Source organism: Mandrillus leucophaeus, unplaced genomic scaffold, assembly GCF_000951045.1.
Source record: "Mandrillus leucophaeus isolate KB7577 unplaced genomic scaffold, Mleu.le_1.0 Scaffold25, whole genome shotgun sequence".
Lineage (NCBI taxonomy): Eukaryota > Metazoa > Chordata > Mammalia > Primates > Cercopithecidae > Mandrillus > Mandrillus leucophaeus.
Window position 1 is genome coordinate 7,748,745 of NW_012102587.1, and position 20,141 is coordinate 7,768,885.

General features: G+C 41.9%; 1 protein-coding gene across 1 annotated transcript in view; it reads left to right on the forward strand.

Moving 5' to 3' along the window:
- CCDC93 (coiled-coil domain containing 93) overlaps positions 1-20,141 on the forward strand; it is a 94,096-nt gene that overhangs the window by 4,639 nt on the left and 69,316 nt on the right. The window contains exons 2-6 of the mRNA XM_011983458.1: positions 918-1,031; positions 2,420-2,514; positions 8,273-8,384; positions 12,807-12,905; positions 13,651-13,707. Coding sequence (XP_011838848.1) covers positions 918-1,031; positions 2,420-2,514; positions 8,273-8,384; positions 12,807-12,905; positions 13,651-13,707 — 477 coding nt within the window. The remainder of the gene's footprint in view (positions 1-917; positions 1,032-2,419; positions 2,515-8,272; positions 8,385-12,806; positions 12,906-13,650; positions 13,708-20,141) is intronic.

The window sequence follows — 20,141 nt, forward strand, 5'->3', positions numbered from 1 at the left end:
TGCCTCAGCCTCCCGAGTAGCTGGGGTTACAGGTGTGCACCACCATGCTCAGCTAATTTTTTGTATTTTTAGTAGAGGTGGGGTTTTGCCATGCTGGCCAGGCTGGTCTGAAACTCCTGACCTCAAGTGATTGGCCCCCCCTTGGCCTCCTAAATTGGTGGGATTAGAAGCATTAGCCACCATGCCCGGCTAAGTATAAAGTTTTTGAGATAGGGTCTTGCTTTGTCGCCCAGGCTGGAGTGCGGTGGTGCAATCTTGGCTCACTGCAACCTCTGCCTCTTGGGTTCAAGCGATTCTTGTGCCTCAGCCTCCTGAGTAGCTGAGACTGCAGGCATGGGCCACCAAACCTGGCTAAGTTTTGTATTTTCAGTAGAGATGGCGTTTTACCATGTTGGCCAGGCTGGTCTCGAACTCCTGATCTCAAGTGATCCATCCGCCTCAGCCTCCCAAAATACTGGGATTACAGGTGTGAGCCACCACGCCGGCCCTGAGTCCTAAGTGTAAAGTTTTTTTTAGAAAACATCATAAAACCTTGTTCCTGTGTGTGAGGAGTCATAATCTATTTGAGAAGACTGTCAAAGTAAACCATGGGTTAGAGAAAAAGGAAGTATTGTGCTCTAACCTTTCTTTTCCCTGGATTCCTTCAGCATGTGATGAGTGGTGTATACTACCTGGGCATGTGTCTCCCTCAGCTATGAAGATTAACAGCCCGTTGAGGACTGGGGCCCATTTGTGACTCCAGCAACACTGTCCACATGCTTCTGTGTGACACTTGCTGAATTTTCAGAGAATCTGTTGCGGAGATGTAGCCAATGTAATCTGCTCCTCGGCAATGAGATTGTGGCATCAGGGGATATACCTAGTGTTCCTTTATTCAGGATAGCTTTTACCAGCCACACTTTCACCTTTTGTTTTAGGTGGAAACAAGAGAAGATGAAGAACAAAATGTCAAGTTGACTGAAATTCTGGAGCTCTTGGTTGCAGCTGGGTATTTCAGGGCAAGAATTAAAGGCTTGTCACCGTTTGACAAGGTAAGGGGAAATCTTTCTAACCATTAGACTATCTTTTGTCAGAATGACATGGTTAATCATGGCAAAGAAAGGAGGAAGAGATGATGTTTTAACTTCCTCCATGTCTGTGTTTCCATTTCTTCCTAATTCAGATTCATTATGGAAGTGTTCAAACTTCTTTTCAAAGACAGAAATGATGCATCAGTGAATACGTCAGTTCCTTTTCTGTGCACAAAGCTTTAGGAAATGCAGAGAAGCAAAATTAATAGTTCCTTCTTTCAAGGAATTTAAAGTTCGTGTGGGGATTATCAAACTTACGGAAAATAAAATAATCAGAGTTAATAATGAGCTATCCCAAGTCAGTGTGCTCACAGACAGTTGCCAGATATTCTGTGGATGGTGAATGCTCTGATTTAGGACGAGAGAGAGATCACTGTGTGAAGAAACCTTTTAATTCAGCAGAACCTTGAATGATGATGCACAAATCATAGTAATAGGTGTTGAGGACACAAAGAAAAAACAAAGGCACAGTTCTCGAAGAGCCCAATTTCTGTAGAGTAGGGATGACAGACAAGTAAACCAACATGCACAGAATAAATGGCATGATGCAGAAAAGTGCCACAGTGGACTGTGCACAGAAAGGACGCATTCAAATCAGACAGGGCAGGCTGTGGAAGACAGTGCTGAGTGCTCCATGGGGTCACAGTCCTGGCTGTGCATAGCAGAATCACTCTGGGTTATTTTATAATACAGAACCCATGATTCACTCATGGAAATTCTGGTTAGCTAGGTCTGGGCTTGGGTCCTGGAATCTGCGTTTTTATTGGGCAACTCATAAGTGTCTTAAACAGCCAGGGGTAAGATTTACTATTGTTTTTTTCTAATATCAGACTCTGTCTGAAAAGGATTTTGTTTCACAATGGGTTTTTAGTCTTACTCTCATTTGCATCTCAGAGAATTCCTAAGGGAAAGTAGAAGTAAGATGTATGGAAACAAAATGTCAACCTTGCTGCCCATGTGTCTGGTCTATAAAACACAGAATGAATGTCTGTCCTTTTGACTATAAAGAGGATCTATGTACAGTATGTTCATTTAATAATAAAAGTCAGCTCCTCAGTCATGCCAGCCACATTTCAACTGCTCAGCAGCCACATGTGGCTAGTAGCTATCGTACTGGTCCTTGCAGATAACGGAATATTTCTGTCACTGCAGAAAGTTTTCCGTAACAGTGCCATTTTAGATTAATTATAGTTGATGGGGTAAGGAGGACACATTCTGTCTCTCTCAAGATACATAATTTTGTATGTTTACTGAGTCTGTTAGAGCTATTTATATTTCACCTACCTTTCACTTCTTCCATTCTCCCCAAATGAAAAAGAGAAAACAAATATTTTCTTTATGTCTTGCAGGTAGTAGGAGGAATGACTTGGTGTATCACCACTTGCAACTTTGATGTAGATGTTGATTTGCTCTTTCAAGAAAACTCTACGATAGGTCAAAAAATGTAAGTTTTTCTATGGAAAACCTAAAGGTGGGGAGAAGGGAACTAACTTTTGAGTGTCCACTGTGTGCCAGAAGTTGGTTGGACACTTTACATAGTTTAACTTTTATTACAATAGGTATTATCCCTGCTTTACAAATGAAACTGAGACTGAAAGAAGCCGAGGTCACACAGCTAGATCAAAGTTTGTAGTGACTACTTAGTTTATCTTTCCAAAGGCAGCTAATATGGGTGGAAGTTGGTTAGGAAGAGGAAAGGAGATGCTTTCCTTCCCCATTGCCTCTGTAAGGCAGAGTATCTTCGAGAGAAAGCAGCATGGGCTCCTTGCTAGAGATCTCACCTGAGCATACCCTGCTCAGTCTTTTGTAGTGCACCAGCTCACCAGAGGCTTGGCCATTTCATTAGACCATTTGGGATACCTGGTTCTTCTCCCAGCCCTCCAGTGGGCCTCTGTGTGACCTTTGGACAGCCACTCCTGTGGGCCTCAGTTCTCTTACCCGTCAGGAGAGATTCCTGACCCCAGATATGTATGATTCTGTGACAGTCTGTTTATTCATTTCTCTGAAGTATTACCCTCTTCCAAGAGAAAACACTTCCAAAAGGAACAAAGATGTCTTATAAATAACATATGAAGCAATAATGGTGGGAAAATGAAGCAAAAGGGGGAAAAAAATAGGGACAAAAGGCAGAGTTGGGGATAAGACAACCACAGTGATGGATCACAAAATGCTTTGTTTTCCTACAATTGGCCAAAGATTTGCCCCTGTGTTTCTGGCAGCCAAGTGGAGGCAGTATCTGTGAGTTACTGAGCATCAGGAATGTTGTAATTTACTTTATACAGCATTTTCCCCTTAAGTTTCTAATTGCCTTTTTTTTTTCTGGTTGACAAAAGAAGCGTATGCCTTTAGCTGTAGCTCAGATCAGCCAGCTTTTTTTTTTTTTTTTTTGAGACAGGGTCTTGCTCCATCACCCATGCTGGAGTGCAGTGCTGTGAACACCACTCACTGCAGCCTCGACTTCCTGGGCTCCAGTGATCCTCTTACCTCAGCCTCCTGTGTAGCTAGAGCCACAGGCATACACCACCATGCCCAGCTAATTTTTAAATTTTTTGTAGGGATGGGGTCTCACCATCTTGTCCAGGCTGCTCTTAAAACTCCTGGGCTCAAGCGATCCTCTCGCCTTGGCCTCCTGGGATTAGAGGTGTGAGCCACCGTGCCTGGTCTATGCTTCTCAATCAGGCTGTTTACTAGCATGAATTCATTGTCTTCTTGAGGATGCTCTTGGAAGCTTCTATCTTTGACCTCGTTGCTTCCTATGCCTGTGGCACCCTTGATGTGCTGGTATTTCTTTTCATTGCATTGTCTATCTAGTTTTGCCATTTCTTTGATTCCACATGTGCTTTCTTCCTAAATTCCCCTTGAGTTTTCCAGTGGTTGTTAGGCCCCATTTTCATTTCGATATCCTTAGGGGATATGATAGACTCCCATCAGTGGCAGCATTCCATTATACTTTTAATAGATAGGAGAACACAGTATTTTTCTGTGTCTTCTCAATTCCTTGTCTATATTTCTGAAATCTAAAAGACACTGAGAACTGTTTTTTCTTCTTTTAGAGTTTGGATACAAAGCTTATTTGGAAGCAAAACATGACCTGAATTGACTGAATTTATAGCTTTATCGATCCACTTATGTGAATATTCACAAGTTTTGCTGAATAAATTTTTTTATTATAGAGTGTGACTCTAGATTTTCCTGGGTTCTTACATAGTATATAATATATACCCCTTAGGTATTCTGAGGAACTAAATCTAAAAATTTCAGAATTCTGAAACACATCTGACTCAAAGGGTTTGGATAAGGGATTGAGGATGTGTTATATTCTCTGGTAAGTGCTTGATGTGTGTCTCTTAAGTGCAGAGCCATGAACTGTAACTGTGGGCAAAGCTGGAGACGGGTTTACGTGACTAAGGACCCAGCAGACTCAGCAGTGCATCAGGTAGCTCGTTCTTTATTATCTGTAGAAGACATTATAGCCACAGGGGACTGAGTCATCTAAAAACCATGTCTGTCTGGTTTTGGAATGTGTTCTGTTTGGAGTTCTCCCCCCACCATAGAGTTTCTGGTTAGGTGCAGTTTAGACTAAAACCGTCCTATGTTTGCAGTTTTCCAGTATATCTAGTCAATTTAATGGGTGGGCTGGACATATGTCCAAGGAGCACACTTGCCTGTTGAGGGCATGGTTGCCTCTCAAGCTGTCTTCTTTATGTGCCCCATTGAAGCCTTGTTCCCTGTCATCCTTCTTTGCTGAGAGTTCCATAAGCTTCTATCCCCTACTTCTATCCTCTTCTGAAGCCCCATTAACAGAGGGTCCTATGGCCAGAGGCCCGTAAATGAGATTTTACATTTATAACTGAGTTCATTTCAACAACAGACATTGTATTGGGCATCTGTGTTCTAAGCACTTGGATGTGTATTTTATTATTTTACCTTCACTGCCGCCTTTGAGTAGGGATTATCCCTAGTTTTATGATAGGAGTATTGGACCTGGACCGAGTTACTTGACAAAAGTTTCAGAGTTGGTGGTGGAGCTTGAATTTACACCCAGGCTTAATTCATTCTCTTTCAGACTGTTTGCAGGGGTGAAGAAAACGGTGCACTGAACAAACACTCTTAAAAACTAAAGGAGTCAAACTAATCGCAGCTGGGCGTGTTAAAATCTTAGTCTAGGAAACCTGTCTGGTGACCTCTGTAATTGTCACTGTCTATGATTTTTAGGAAATCTGAGGGCTCCACCTTGAGCCACAGGGAGAAGCTGAAAAGGGATTGTTAGATTTCTGGAAGAAGTCTCTCTTACTTTCTTTCCCTGCCCCCAGCCTGCCTGCATTTTCCTCCATGTCCTCACCTTGGCTGCCAGGACTGCCCAGACTTGGCAGTAATTTCTGAGAGGTGGGTTTAAGAGGGTTGTAAATCCTAGGATGACCCGTGATAACCTTCTCTCTGGGCCTTTATGAACTGGGTGAGTAGGCTGGCTCTGAAGAGTGGCCAGGAAGAGCCGTGTCTGAAGGCAGAGTGTTAGGCTGGATGATGGTGTGGGTCCCAGCCTCTTGTTTTTAAGCTACTGTGGTTCTAGGCAATTGGTAACTCTATGCAAACCAATGTATCTGAAACCACAAGAGGGAGCTCTCCTCCTGCTGAACCAAAATGTAACTAAGGAAAGGCTGTATTGATCACATGCCCCTGTATAGATAGTTAGAACCTGCATTGAGCAAAACCAAGACTGATATTCATTTTCATTTGCTAAGCTTGGAGTTTAGGCAGCAGACCCAGTTGAACACTCATCTCTTCTTACAAGTTTCAAGGAAATTAAATAAGCTATAAAAATCTGATGGAGATCAAAATTTAAAAAAAGCTTATCAGAGAGAGAGCCTCAGATATGTTGCCAAATGGATTTGTTAGTGCTTCACTACCAAGCTATCCCATGCGAGTCCCAAGCAGACCTGGATAACCACAGGCTTCCTCTGTAGGGCAGGCAGCACATCTTATGGCAGAAAAGATGCATGTGTCCCAAAGACAGGCTGCCCAGAAGGGAAGGGCACCAGGAGTGGCTGAGAGCTGCGTGACAATTTCCTTCTTTCTCTCAGGACTTTTGTTTTAAGAGACAGAGTTTCACTCGTTGCCCAGGCTAGAGTGCTGTGGCATGATCATAGCTCTCTGCACCCTCAAACTCCTAGGCTCAAGTGATCTTCCTTCCTCAGCCTTTTGAGTAGCTTGGACTGTAGGAATGCACCATTATGCCTAGCTAATTTTTAAATTTTTTTGTGCAGACAAGGTCTCACTATGTTGCCCAGGCTGGTCTCAAACTCCTGGCCTCAAGTGACCTTCTGCCTTGGCCTTCCAAAACACTAGGATTACATGCATGAGCTACCATGCCCGGCCCCTCTGAGGACTTTTGAATAAATCACTCCTCACCCCTGCTTCTGTTAGGGAGGAAGGGTGAGGGGGAAGAGGCAGCAAATATTCTCCTATGTGCTTCCCTCCTAGGAGGTAGATACTCCCTCTCTTCTATGAATGTGTGCAGTGAGGGATTAATCTTCCCCCTTCCATATTTTTTTCTGTTAACAAATTGGACCTGACATTTGGTCTTATGATCAGTGGGGTGTTACCGTTGTCCTCAGCAGTTTTAATCTTGGTCCCAACTTGTGAAGCTATTTTCCAGATACCGGACACTGTTTTTTATGTGTTCTTAGTGATCATTCCCTGGGGGACTGCTTAACTTTAGCTCCCAGGTCACCTAGTTACTGTTAATACTAGGACTGAGGGATGAAACCTACTAAGTGAATCGTAGACAAGACAGTAATAACTCTCACCCAGCCCTGAGTCGGATGTTCATCTTGAGGGTATCTGTCTCCTGGGAAGGATTATTGAACTGTAGAAAGATAAAGGTGGACAAGACTTCTTTGAACAAGAAACACTTTGGGAGACCCAAAACTTGTTGGATTTGAAGCACCTAGTAAGTTCTAAGTGACCCTTGTTTACCTGGACCTTTGTCTATTAGAGCATAGTACTATATTTGTTTATAAGGCCCCAGTAGCTGCTGTGACTGGCTAAGATTTTTTTCAAGGGTCTTGTGTGGCAATATAACCTATTCATGTAGGGTGATCCAGAAGCTCCTATTTCTCCAAATGGCCACAAGACCATGCCTGGTGACTGCTTCTCAGTGTTCCCAGGCTACATACCATGGCTTTGGGGTCAGGCACACCACTGAATAGTATCTTTTCTCTCCCCTTGAGTCTGATCTAATTAAGATAGTATAAGAAACAGGAATCACATAGCTGGAGATGAAATGCCTACTGATTCAAGAAGGAGGTTTCAAACTGCAATAAAACAGACTTGCATACAAATCCCTCCACCACTGCTGCCATAAACTGTCCTGCCCCAGCTCAGACTGAGCTGAGAAACCTCCCTAGCGGGAGAGGATGCTTACCTCCTGACCTACAGAGAAGAAAACTCTGAGGCCCCAGGAAGCCTGGTTCCTCTCTTCTGAGTCCCACCTCGTGGTCTTCTATAGGAGGAAGACGGAGGCGAGGTGTTGGAGAAAGGTCAGTGTCCCTCATGAGATGCGGAAAATATCTCTTGTGTATGGAAATAAGAGTGAGGATATACAGTTCCCTCAACGCTAGGATTTATTTTAGAGTATCAAAAAATTAAAGGCCACTATTTATTTTAAAGATATTTTTGTACCAGAGGACTCCAGATCTCTTTTGGAAATGGGGCTCCATGTTACATGTTAATATTCTGGGTACCTGGTGTAAGGTCTGGTAATTGTTGCCTGAATGATATTTAGAATATTTTTTTCAAACTTTTAGAAAGAGTAGATCAGTAAAATGAAATGTAAAAAGAATACGGGGCACTAATAACTTTTTATCTTACTACATAAGGATGTTAAAAAATAGCAACTACTACCTCTAACATCACCATCATTTTGTAAAATATTTTGCATCAAAATAGTAGGAAGAAAAACATGATAGAATAAAGGATGAAGGCAGTTTTGTGGTCACACACACACATGCACACGCATATACACACCACTAAATTGTGCTTATTTTTCTCATTTTGCAGTCATCTAGGGGAAACTTGTCATGGTCTGGACTAGCCTGGCACGGAGAAATCCCAGATCCTTCTGTGATGCTGCCCAGACTTTAGAGATGCTATAAAGGCTACTTAGTGTGCCTCACTCTTTGCTTGTTGCTTTTTCTGAACAGAGCTCTATCAGAAAAAATTGTCTCGGTCCTGCCAAGGATGAAATGCCCACACCAGTTGGAGCCCCACCAGATCCAGGGGATGGATTTTATTCACATATTTCCGGTTGTTCAGGTGAGAGCTTCTGAGTGGTTTCTTGTCCTCTTAACATCAGAATTCCTGTAATGGGCCTGGCTTGTCCTGCAATTGGTCTGTCTGTCCTGGATCCTGAATGTAATGGGTGTGGTAATGATTTGGTACAGCAGAACATGGTGGTGTTCCTTGTCATCTTCAGAAGATTGCCGGTCCCGCATGTACCCTAGTTTCATGCTGTCACCTGATAAGATCTTTGAATGTTCTCATCTGACTTTGCATTGCCTGTTTGGTAAAGACAGAACTCTGTAGCCTGGTATGCTCTGTTCCCTTTTGACCTATTCAGCTTGATTTCATTCCTTGCTTTTTGTTCTTTTTGTTCTGTCACTCTCTGATATTTATTCCAATTTCCCCAGGTTTATTATGCTTCCGCCTGCCACAGTGCGTTTGCATTGCTGGTTCCTTGGGCTGGAATGCTCTTCCATTCTCTCCTTACCTATTTAATTCATATGGCTTGCTTCAACCCTTCAGATGTCAGCTCCACCAAACCTCTTCAAGAAAGCCTTCCCTCATCCCCTAATCCACAGCATGTTCCTTTGTGGTATGCACTCCTATGGCCACATTCCCTTCCTTCACCAAAGTCTTCCTTACTGCAGTTTGTAATCATGTATATCCATGTATGTGATTGTTTATCTGCTTCTCTCATTAGACTCTAAGCTGCATGAGAGCAAGTCTGTATGGCTGTCTTGCTTATTGTTTTGTTTCTAGTACCTACCAGAATGTCTTACAGTTTATAGATATTCAGTTCGTGTGAGTAAATGCCTAAAGGGGAGACTTCTCTTTGCCTCCAGCTATTTCCCAAACCCCTATGATTAAGTGGCTCATGCCATACAGTTCCCAACAGCTGGCCCTCCATATTCACAGTTCCACATTTATAAATTCAATGAACCATGCATCAAAAAAGTTTGGGGGTGTTGGGGGGAAACAATAAAAATAACAATACAACAATAGAAAGTAATACAAATGTAGCAAGCTGGAAAAATAATACAAATTTAAAAATACAGTATAACAACTAGTTACATAACATTTACATTGTATTAGGTATTATAAACTAGAGATGATTTAAACTATAGGGGGGGAATGTGTTTAGTTTGTATGCAAATACTGTGCCATTTTATATCAGGGACTTGAGCACCTGTGGATTAGTATCTACAGTGTCCTGGAACCCATCTGCCACAGATTCCTTGGATCAACTGCGTTCTATGCAGTTCTTCTCTATGGGTTTCCCCTAGGCATCTTAGAAAGAGGAGGAGCAAAGGGACTCAGGTGTGTTGCCTGCTGTGTGAGCACTACTTCCCATCTGACCCTAATAGAGTTGTTTGAAACATTTATTTTAATCCCTTACATTTGAGGAAAGTGAGAAATGTAATTTCCTTACATTTGGGAAAAATGAGACTGAGAGAAGGTGATTGATTTGCTTAAGGGCCGAGAGCTAGTGAGTGGTTAAGCAAAGGTTCCAGTCTAAACTCTGTCTCCAAGCCTGTGCTTTTTCCACTCCACCCTTCATGCAGCCTCCGAGAAGGAAGCTACACAGCCCTAGAAGCTACAAGTTTGCTAGTTCTGTGTTAAGATTATGAAATATAGGGGTCAAGACCCTGGAGACCTCCTGAGTTCAAATCTGCCACTTTCTAGCTGTGTGACCTTGGGTAAATAACTTTCTCTCTGTTAAATTGAAATAAGTAATAGCACCTACCTGATAGGATGAGAATTAAGTTAGTTGTATGTCTAAAGCAATTAGATAAAAGACTGAGCATTTTAGCAAGTGCTCTGTGTTATGTAGTTTCTGTTATTGTTAAGTGTTGAATCTTCCCCTTCGCTAGACTTCAAGTTGAATGTCATGAAATTTGTAAATTTGAGGCCAAGACTTTACCTTAAAATTGATTTATATGTTTGTTAGCCTTTCTGTCTTTCTGATACAAGGGGACACTACCTGATCATTTTTATGAAAATAGGAAGTTGGGGCCCCGTGTTCATTGTTATTGAAACCTCCAACATCATCAAACTGTGAAGTTGTTACCTTTCCCCCAAAATATGGATCTCTAGAGATTAGACCTTTTTTAACCCTACGCTAGGACTTTGGAGGCAAAAAATCTAGTCAGGCTGTGAGAAGAATGGGAAGTGATCTGCAGTCAGCTGGGTGTTTTGAAGGTCTAAATGTTCTCCATTGTGAGTGGAATGCTAGAGGGTTTGTCTGAATGGGAGGGCCCAGGCTAGTGGTTACGATTTCTTAATTTCATGGACCTGTAAAATTTTAAAGCAAAAATGGAGGTTGGCCTAGGGTTGCCACCTGTAGTTTGCCAGGCAAGGACACTTTAAAAAATGACTACAATCTTGCTTTATCATTTCATAAAATAATGACCATTTAATTCTGAAACTCAGAAAAAAGCAGTTCTTCAAATTAAATGCATTTACCAATGATGAAACCTACCATATGCCTGTAGCTTTTGCCTGTTTTTGTTTGTTTGTTTGTCCCCCGTGGGCACCAGTGAAAGAATAATCACAGGCCAGCAGTTGTAAGCCGTTGACCTACTTCTCTTATGTGATTCTAGAAGCCCATCACCTGTGTTCACACCATTTTAGCAAAGCTGTAGTAACACTGTCTGGATGCCAGCCAAGAAAAAACAGATCTAATTTCTGGCCCCTGGTGGTTCTAGATCATATCTTTTTCTCCTGTGTCGGACATGTGACTCCTGTGAAGGTCGATATTTTTCTTGAGTGCGAGGGAACCTGTGGCAGAGATAGGCTGTCCAAGAGTTTCCCTCTCTAGCCTTTCATGCTGGAAACTCCAAAACGTCTGTCAGGACTCAACAAGCTTTCCCTTCCTAATGGGATCGTGCTCTCCAGGATCCAGCCAGGCGGTAACTCAGGGTAGATCTGGGATTAGTGGAAGCAGCTCTGAAAGGGAAGCAGATGTGAAAAGCCAGAAACTGTGTCTCCCAATTCAAAAGAAAGCAGAGCTAAATTGAGTTGAGCAATGAGTCAACTGCCTTAGTTGGCTCTTAGTTGTCCTGGGCCACTTAGTTGTACTGGGATGGGTACAGGTGAGGGGCTACAATCGTTCTGAGCGCTCTCTGATCTTCTCTCTCTGCTTCTGGATTTTAGTCTTTGTCTGAGGTCACTGTTTGGGGTTGAAGTGGTAGAAATATGTGGATGATACTAACAGCAAGGAATATTTCTCATAGAGTTATTTGCTCTGTTCTGAGCAGCTGTTTCCTAAACATGTGCTTACTTGAGTTGGCTGCGCTTTTTGAACAAGCATCTCTTCCCATCCCTGCGGGAGCATCGTGCAGCACCGTGTTATGTGCCATGTGCCTGCTTTCCTAGGTAGCTGACCCTCACCAAGTGTGATACGCTGTTGGCGAAACACAGCTGCTGTCCAAAAACTGCTTTTGAGATGTAGTAGCTCTCTCTGGAGGGGGAGTGGCACCCCCTCTGTGATGTTCATCAGTAATAAAGGGAATGAATGAAGAACCGGGGAGGAGAAGCAAAGGCTCTTTTTACACTTTACACCTTTACCCTCAGAGTGGCTGGATCTTCTGCAACCTTTAGTGGGGTGGTGTTTTAATGATAATAACTGGAGTTTTCAGTTGGGAGAAGTGAAGAGCAGCTGTTTCTGGATATCAGCCTAACAAAGCTGGGAAACATTTCATAAAACCATTTGTCCAGCCTTCGCTGTAGAATAGTCTCTTGAGTTGTGACTCCCAGCTTTGCAGCTTGCTAGCTATGGATCCATGAGTAAGTTATATAGCCTCCCGGCACTTCAGGTTCTGTGAAACTCAGCCAGTACTATCCAAAGTTGTGAGGGTTAAGAGAGAATGTTGTGAATGTCAGGATAAACCAGTGCCTTCAGCTGTGTACTCAGTATGCACCATTCTCGAATCTTGAGTATTTTGGACAATTTTTCATCTGTCAAATGGGGAGTTACACTAGCATTCTCTGTGGTTCTCTCCCTTTCCCTGGCCTGTGGGGTAAGGAGCATAAGAAAAAGATTTATATGAAGATCTGCCAGTAGGACCAGGAAGTTGGGAGATAGCTCTGTTTGTTTTGTGCTTCAGGTATTTACAAATCACTCTACTACTTGTGATTTCATTTACTCCTATGTTAGCTCTGTGAGGTGAAGGGAACTGATATACTTTTACAGAAAGGAAAACTGAGGCTCGACGATATGAAGTAAGGCTTTAAAGCTCCTGTATGGCTACTCAGTACTAGGTCCCATTGGATCTTAATATCTCAGATGCCCAGCTGGTTGCTTTTCCTATAGGACAGCATGTGTTGATAGTTTCTTATCACCTGGTCAGTTCAGCTATGCTGGTTTGAGTTCATGAGTTGTGCCATGTCTGAACTGGCCTTCATGCAGTGGGATTTTGTCCTTAGCAACTCATGTCTTTTCACTTTCTTCCCCAGTGGCTGGTGAAACGAGCTATAGAAACAAAAGAAGAGATGGGTGACTATATCCGCTCCTACTCTGTATCCCAGTTCCAGAAGACTTACAGTCTCCCTGAGGTCAGTATTGGGATTTTCTTGTCCCACTGAGAACCAGAGTGCACACTTAGAGACTCCCCACCAAGGAGCAAAGTAAGCTCAGGCTCTCCTACATTCCCACCCCCTACTTGGCATCATTAGTGCCTCTTTACATAGCCACTGAGTGCAAAGCTCTGTAATTTTGTCATTTTCTCTGAATTTTAGTGTTTGATCTAGGGCTTTTATTAATTTATAAGAGCAATCGTTGATTTTTGTATAAAGTTTTTTAAGAGGCTGCTTGCCCAGAACATCCCTATATTAACAATTTAATAATAATAATAATAACAACAATCATAGCTAATAGCCATCATGTATTTACTACATGCCAGTCTCAGCACATCTTATGGCTTTTATTCTTTAATCCCTACTGCCTCCTGAGATAGGTGTTTTTATCCCTGTTTTACAGACAGAGAAACTGAGGCTTAGAGGTTAAGTAACTTACCTGAGGTTTCAATACTTAAGAGGATATGAAATGAGAACTCTTGTCTTGAGCACTACTCCTTATGACCCCCTTTTTCTTACTGGCTGTGTAGGGATCTATGTTGGAGCTATCTGCAGGGTTCCTAGCCTTTTCCCATGGAGAATATATTTCAATTTGTTAGAAAATTGGGACTTCTTCAGGCAAAGTAATGATGAGAAATCAATTTATAAGGCAAATTTCTGAGTGGTCCACTTGAGTTTTAATTTTCCCATGGGATTTGTTTAATCTCTCTGTTTTGTCTTGTAGGATGATGACTTCATAAAGAGAAAAGAAAAGGCCATCAAGACAGTTGTGGACCTCTCAGTAAGTTCCCTGGCCGTGTTCTTCTGTCAGAGCCCTGCGTAGCCTCAGATAGCCCTTTGATTTAAATCGCAAAAGTGCTGCTCCTGAGGTTTCCCTCTGCAGGGATCGCTTAGGAGCTAGACTCAGATGACTGTGTGAGGGAAGCCCTGCCTGCTTCACTGCTCAGGGCCAGGACAGCAGTATGCACAGGTAGAACCTGCCATACTACTGCTGTCTCTCCTCACTTCCAGTTTTAAGAAAGAAATAGCCAAACACAGAGCCCTTCCTAGTTTATCCCAGTGGCAGGTGTAAACTTTGAGTAGCTCTGAAGAGCAGATGATGAATGGGGATGATAACTTGAGGTTTCTGTCCCCCACACCCATGATGACTTTGCATAGACAGACTAGCCTCTGAGCTGTGTGCGGGAAGCTCTGGGATGGCCTTTGTCCCCATTCACAGTACATCTTAATCACAGTGAGTCTGCACATGTGTCCCCACTTCGCCAGCATGAGGGTTAGTGAAGCCTTTGACCCTTTACAAAACACTCTGGGCCAGAGCTGTGGAACCTTGTCAGCTGCACCCTCCACCCCCAATCTTCCGACCTGAGCTGAAGGGAACGAAGCCTAGGTGCCTGTGTGCACAGTCTCTCTCTTGTGAAAATAATGTATCGTGTTGTTTTGCGTGCTTTTTACTTCATCTAAATTATATCATACATCTAGTTGGTTTTCATAGTTGCATAGATTCTTATATTAATACGCCACCCAAATGAAATAGCAGATATACTTCTTGTGCAGATGGCATGGGTTACATACCTTGTGTCATTGTGAAGATTGACATTGTCTGGTGTTTGTGGCTTTGTGAACTGGCTACAGAGTCTTTCCAGAAAAAGAATTCCAAGCTGGCTTATCTTAAAAATAAATGTGTGGTCTACCAGGGTGATTATTGTGAAAAGAACAATTGTTTGGTAATGAAAGACATGAAAATCTCCTATGAAACAATAAATCTTGATCACTTTATGATTGTAATTTCTTTTTTTCTCAATTCCATTTTGGAAATGGAAGGGTTGGAAAATTTTTAGGAAAGTGACACTCAAAAGCCAGATACTGTTTTCAGATTTGGTGGCAGTATTAAACAATAATAAGAAAAATGATGTGACCTCAGAGTAATTTTCTTTCCTGGTTGTGAAATAGGTGTTCAGTTTACAGCATCCTCAGAAGTTTTTAAAAAGATTGATAGATGTAGGGGAATTAAATTAAGGTTGGTTTTCACCTTAATTTCACAACACAGAAGCAACCACTTTTAATTTTTGGACATACTTCTTTTTTTAAACTGAACTGGAATCATACTTTAAAGATAATTTTGTGTTTTTTTCACTTACCAATGTAGGGCCTTTTGTATGCTGTTAAAAGATTCCTGCTGGCCGGGCACAGTGGCTCATGCCTGTAATCCTAGCACTTTGGAAGGCTGAGATGGGTGAATCACGAGGTCAGGAGTTCAAGACTAGCCTGGCCAACGTAGTGAAACCCCATCTCTACTAAAAGTACAAAAATTAGCCGGGTGTGGTGGTGCGCACCTGTAATCCCAGCTACTTGGGAGGCTGAGGCAGGAGAATTGCTTGACCCCAGAAGGCAGAGGTTGGAGTGAATCAAGATCATGCCGTTGCACTCCAGACTGGGCGACAGAGCAAAACTCCATCTCAAAAAAAAAAAAAAAAAAAGATTCCTGCTAATGACATTTCTCATGACAAATAGTAACTAAGTAGTTCGATATGATAATTGCTTTCCCCTGTTTTAAATGTTACTTCGTCTCAGGAACGATATGAAAACCAGGTGATAATCATGTTACCTCTCAGGCAGGAAATTGCTAGGCCAGCAGTAGGAGAGAAGGGGAAATTTTCTTTTCCCTATAAACTCTGTACTATTTGAATTTTATTCTAAGTGTGCATTACTTATTCAAAACTACATATTAAGGGTTTTTTTTTTAAATTTTTTTATAACAAAAGTCACATTCAAATGTTAAAAACTTTTAATGCTTGATCAAATATCTTCATGTGTAAATCTCACTCTGAGCCCTGGGTAGAGAATGAGACAATGGTATAGTTTTCAGCCACAGAGCAAAGGCCAGCATAGCTGTCAATCACCCCAGTAATGAAACTGGGCCTGGCGTCTCTATGCCCATAGATTAGTTAAAACCCCTAGAGGCACATTATTTTTTCTTCTCATTTTTAATGGAGTTTTTTGTTTGTTTGTTTTTAATCCACTTCTGCTTGGTAATGTGATTGCAGAGAATTAGGGAATATGTGATAATGACAAATATTTACATAGTGCCCAGACATTGTTCTGAGTCCTCACAGCAATCCCATGAAGCAGTAGTTTGTTGTTGTTGCTTTTTAACAAATGAGGAAACTGAAACACAGGTAGGTTATATATAAGTTGCCCAGTGTCACAATGGTGATGGTAGAGGCAGGACTCAAACCCAGTCTTGTAACTGTGCTGCTGTGAGCCTCTAGATAAAATGCTGTTTGCAGCTGATGAGAAAATAGTATCAGAATAAAGGAAAATGAGCCTAGCCTGGTGGCTCATGTGCATAATCCTAGCACTTTGGGAGGCCGAAGTGGGCAGATCGTTTGAGTCCAGGAGTTCAAGACCAGCCTGGCCAATATGGTGAAACCCCATCTCTACAAAGAAATACTAAAATTAGCCAGGCATGGTGGCATGTACCTGTAGTCTCAGCTCCTCAGGAGGCTGAGGTGGGAGGATCACCTGAGCCTGGGGAGGTTGAGGCTGCAGTGAGCTGTGATTGTGCCACTGTACTCCACCCTGGGTGGCAGAGTGAGACCCTGTCTCAAAAAAATAAATAAAAATAAAGGGAAATAGAAAAAAACTGTGATTCCCTGGTTATAATTTGTATCGTTTCGTTTATTTCCTTTTTTCGTGAGTGAACTTGATCTTCAGTTGTTCGGCAATTTTCAGCAGGAATGATAAAGAGTCTTCATGGATGGCTAAAGCTCAAGCTCGCCTTTGGGTTTTCCTTTTCTCATCTACTGAGAACAGCCCTGACTTCCAGGAGCTGTCTGCGTAGGTTTCTTAGCTGAGCTCCGTCACCGTTCACTTTCCTCCCTCTCTTCGGCCACTTCTGCAAGCCCTTCCTTAACTGACTTGAAATGAGAGCCCCAAAAGCTCGCAGAGACTCTAGGGCTGTGGTGCATATCCCTGACCTATTCTTGTGAGTCAGTACAAAAAATTAAATAGCTCAAAATTGTATTTATTGTCATGCTCCTCAAGGAAAATCCCTCCTTTAATAAAGGACAGGAAATCCTTAATTTTAAGTCACGAATGGAAAATTAAGGAATGAAATAAGGTCAGACACATAGATGGCTAATTTTTAGACCCAGCCTTTTATAAAATAGGTGTGGAGCTGCTGTGTATTTATTAAGTTCCTACCACGTGCCTGGCATCTCAATAGGCATTTAACAAGCATTAGCTCCTTTATCCCTCATTAACACTCAAGGAGTTATATATTATTATTTCCATTTTACAAATCAGGAAATTGAAGCTCAGCAAGATTAATAAATTCCCTCTGTAGCTTCAAAGCTAGGAAGAGGGAGCCAGATTTTGATATGACACCGGAGTCTAGCAAAGCAGGTGTCGGCACTCCTCCACTTCTCTGGCTTTTCACCTGGTCTCTGCTTTCCCACATATTCCTGGCACCAATTTTGCAGTACTATTGCTGACTTACTTCAGGGCTCTGGGATATTACTTACGTGGGTCCGAGAGACTCAAATGCATGCTGAGTGGTTGGGTCCTCTCCCACCATCTCTTCATTCCCTTATGGGAACATTGACTGTGACTTCTCATCTGAAGACCCTTTGCCCAGCCAAAGAATAGATGTCAGGTGGGGGCTGTCCTGTGGTTATCTTTTTGGTCAGCATGATGCCTTTATGTCTTAACTAACAGGCTTTTACTTATTCTTGCTTAGACATAACATAAAAGTATTTAAATATTAAATCTTTAGCTTATTGTCTTTAGCCATCCTTAGGAGACTGTTTGAATTTTTTGCATTCATCCTTGGTTATATAGCCCATTCATTTTTTTGGTGCATGATTTTTTTTTCAAAGTTATTTTTCTTTTGTACTAATACTGTTGTAATAAGAATGAAAAATTAGGAAATGGAGAAAAGCAAAAACTAAATCACTCATGATATCACCAGCCAGGGATAGCCACTGATATTGCAAGCAGGAAATACAGAGTTGTGAATATCTATATGAAGAATTAGAGATTGAAAAAAAAAAAAGGCACTGTACTATGTATTCTATTTTGTTGCTTGCTCATTTTGCTCAGTGATATATTGATGATATCTTTCCGTGCCAATGAAGGTACCTGCATAGCATTTTTAGTGGCTGTAGATTATTCATTGTGTGGAACTAGTTCAGCTACATACGGTTTGTTTCTCTCTTTTTCTTTTTTTTTTTTTCACTTGACCATTACGTAGGACATCCTTGTAGCTAAATTTATTCTTTTATCTCTAATTATTAACTTAGGATTTATTCCATGAAGTGGAATTGGTCAAGATTATCCCTAAGGCTTTTAGTACTTCTTGCCAGATTGCCAGGCAGAAAGGCTGCTGTGAACTTTAACATCCGAACTTATGATGGGCGCGTTCTTTTTTTGTCTTGGCTTCATTTTTCTTCCTTTGGGAGATTATTCCCAGTACCTACTTTCTTCTTTGAAGTATATGACTTTCTTCTCCCTATCTCCTTTGCACAGAATAGCTGGCTGCTTTGTAGAAAGCCTGCCCAATAGGAGGTGGTATTTGGTATTTTTCAAAGGACATAAGGAATGGAAACTACCACCTTCCACTTTCACATCATAATCATAATCAGCTCCTCTGTCTCATGCAGTGTGCTGTGACACAGCTTCCTCCTCTGAGCTGTCAGCCCTCCACAGCCGTGAAGTGTCTGTCCTGTGCAGTGAGGTCTTTTACTCCCTCTTAACCTTGAATAACGGTGCCCACACTGTTTTACCCAGACCCAAAAGATATATTCGTTTACTATTTGGGAGCATTTTTTTTGGTAGTGTAGACTTTTGTATGAGAATAGAGGGAACAGAGAAAAGGCTTCCTAGAGCTTCCAGACTAGTTGGAAGGAAGTGCTCTGTGGAACTTACTGGATCATCTAAGAGACTGCCATTTAAAGTTACCAGTCCAGTGTGTTCTTCCATAGGGAATGCTGTGAGGAAGTCCTTTTCATTCAGCTTGTAAAATATAAATGTGGTGACCTAAGTAAAGTAATCTTAGTAATAATACACATCCATATGTATGTGAATATGTGTATATCTTAGCCCTTACTGTGTGTCAGGTACTATTAAATATACTGATTAGTTTATTTTCGTAACAACTCTACTTATACCTAATATACAGATGGAAAACCACAGAGGTTAAAGTAACTTGCCTCAAGTCAGAGAGGTATAGTAAGCAATGGAGCAAGCATTAAAACTCTAGCTTGTTTGACTCCATGTATTCATTCAGTAATATTAATTGAACACTTACTGCATGCCAGACCATGTTCTAGGAGCTGAGGCAACAGTAGTGACATTCCAGCTAGCGAGGAGTTTGAGGGCTGATCAAGAAGAACTACCTGACTGCGAGGTGGCAGTAGCATATGTAAGCTTTCTTTGGGTGATGCTTTGATAGGTTTGCTTGCAGGGTAGAGGAGTCCCTTACACCATGAGACCATCCAGAAGCTTGGATGCAAGGGCCACATCCAGAGTGGGAGGTGAGGAAAGGAACTCCCCAAGATCACAGAGGAGGCTCATGTGTCTTGGCGATGTTGCTCAGCATCACACAGTGAGTCTGTGGTCAGAGACCTATGAAGAGCCCCAGTGGCTTGAGGTCTGCCTAGCCACAGGGTTTATCCTATCTATGGTGAGAAAATACTAACACTTTTGCAGGGTTTGCCAAGTAGGCAGGCTCTAAATGACAAGAAGTCTGATTATTTAGGCTGTGTATAAAACATTTTGATACGTAAAAATTTGAGTTTGTGCTGGTCAGCTTTTGAGCCAATGGGTATCCGTCTTCTGTGAAGAAGTAAACAACGCAGGAACCATCTTTAGCTCATTTATATAATATAGCAATCTTATTCTTACCCACCAAGTCATACTGTTCAGTGCAGACTCAAGGAGACCTGAGTTGGGGCTGGTGCTGTACCTCAAAGAGCAGAAGATAAATACTTACATAGCAGAGCTCAGGTAAAAGAGAATGGAAGAACAAGGGTGAGGGGTGTCACTGGAGAAGATTCTACAGAAATGATTGCCATCCTTTTGTCTTTCATCGTTTCTTTCAGTCAATACCCAGGCACTTCATTTTTGTTGTTGCTTTATTAATGTGAGAATTTTGGAGAAACATTTATTTGTCCCATTTATAGTAACTTTTTCTTATGAAATCTTTCAGGACGTTGC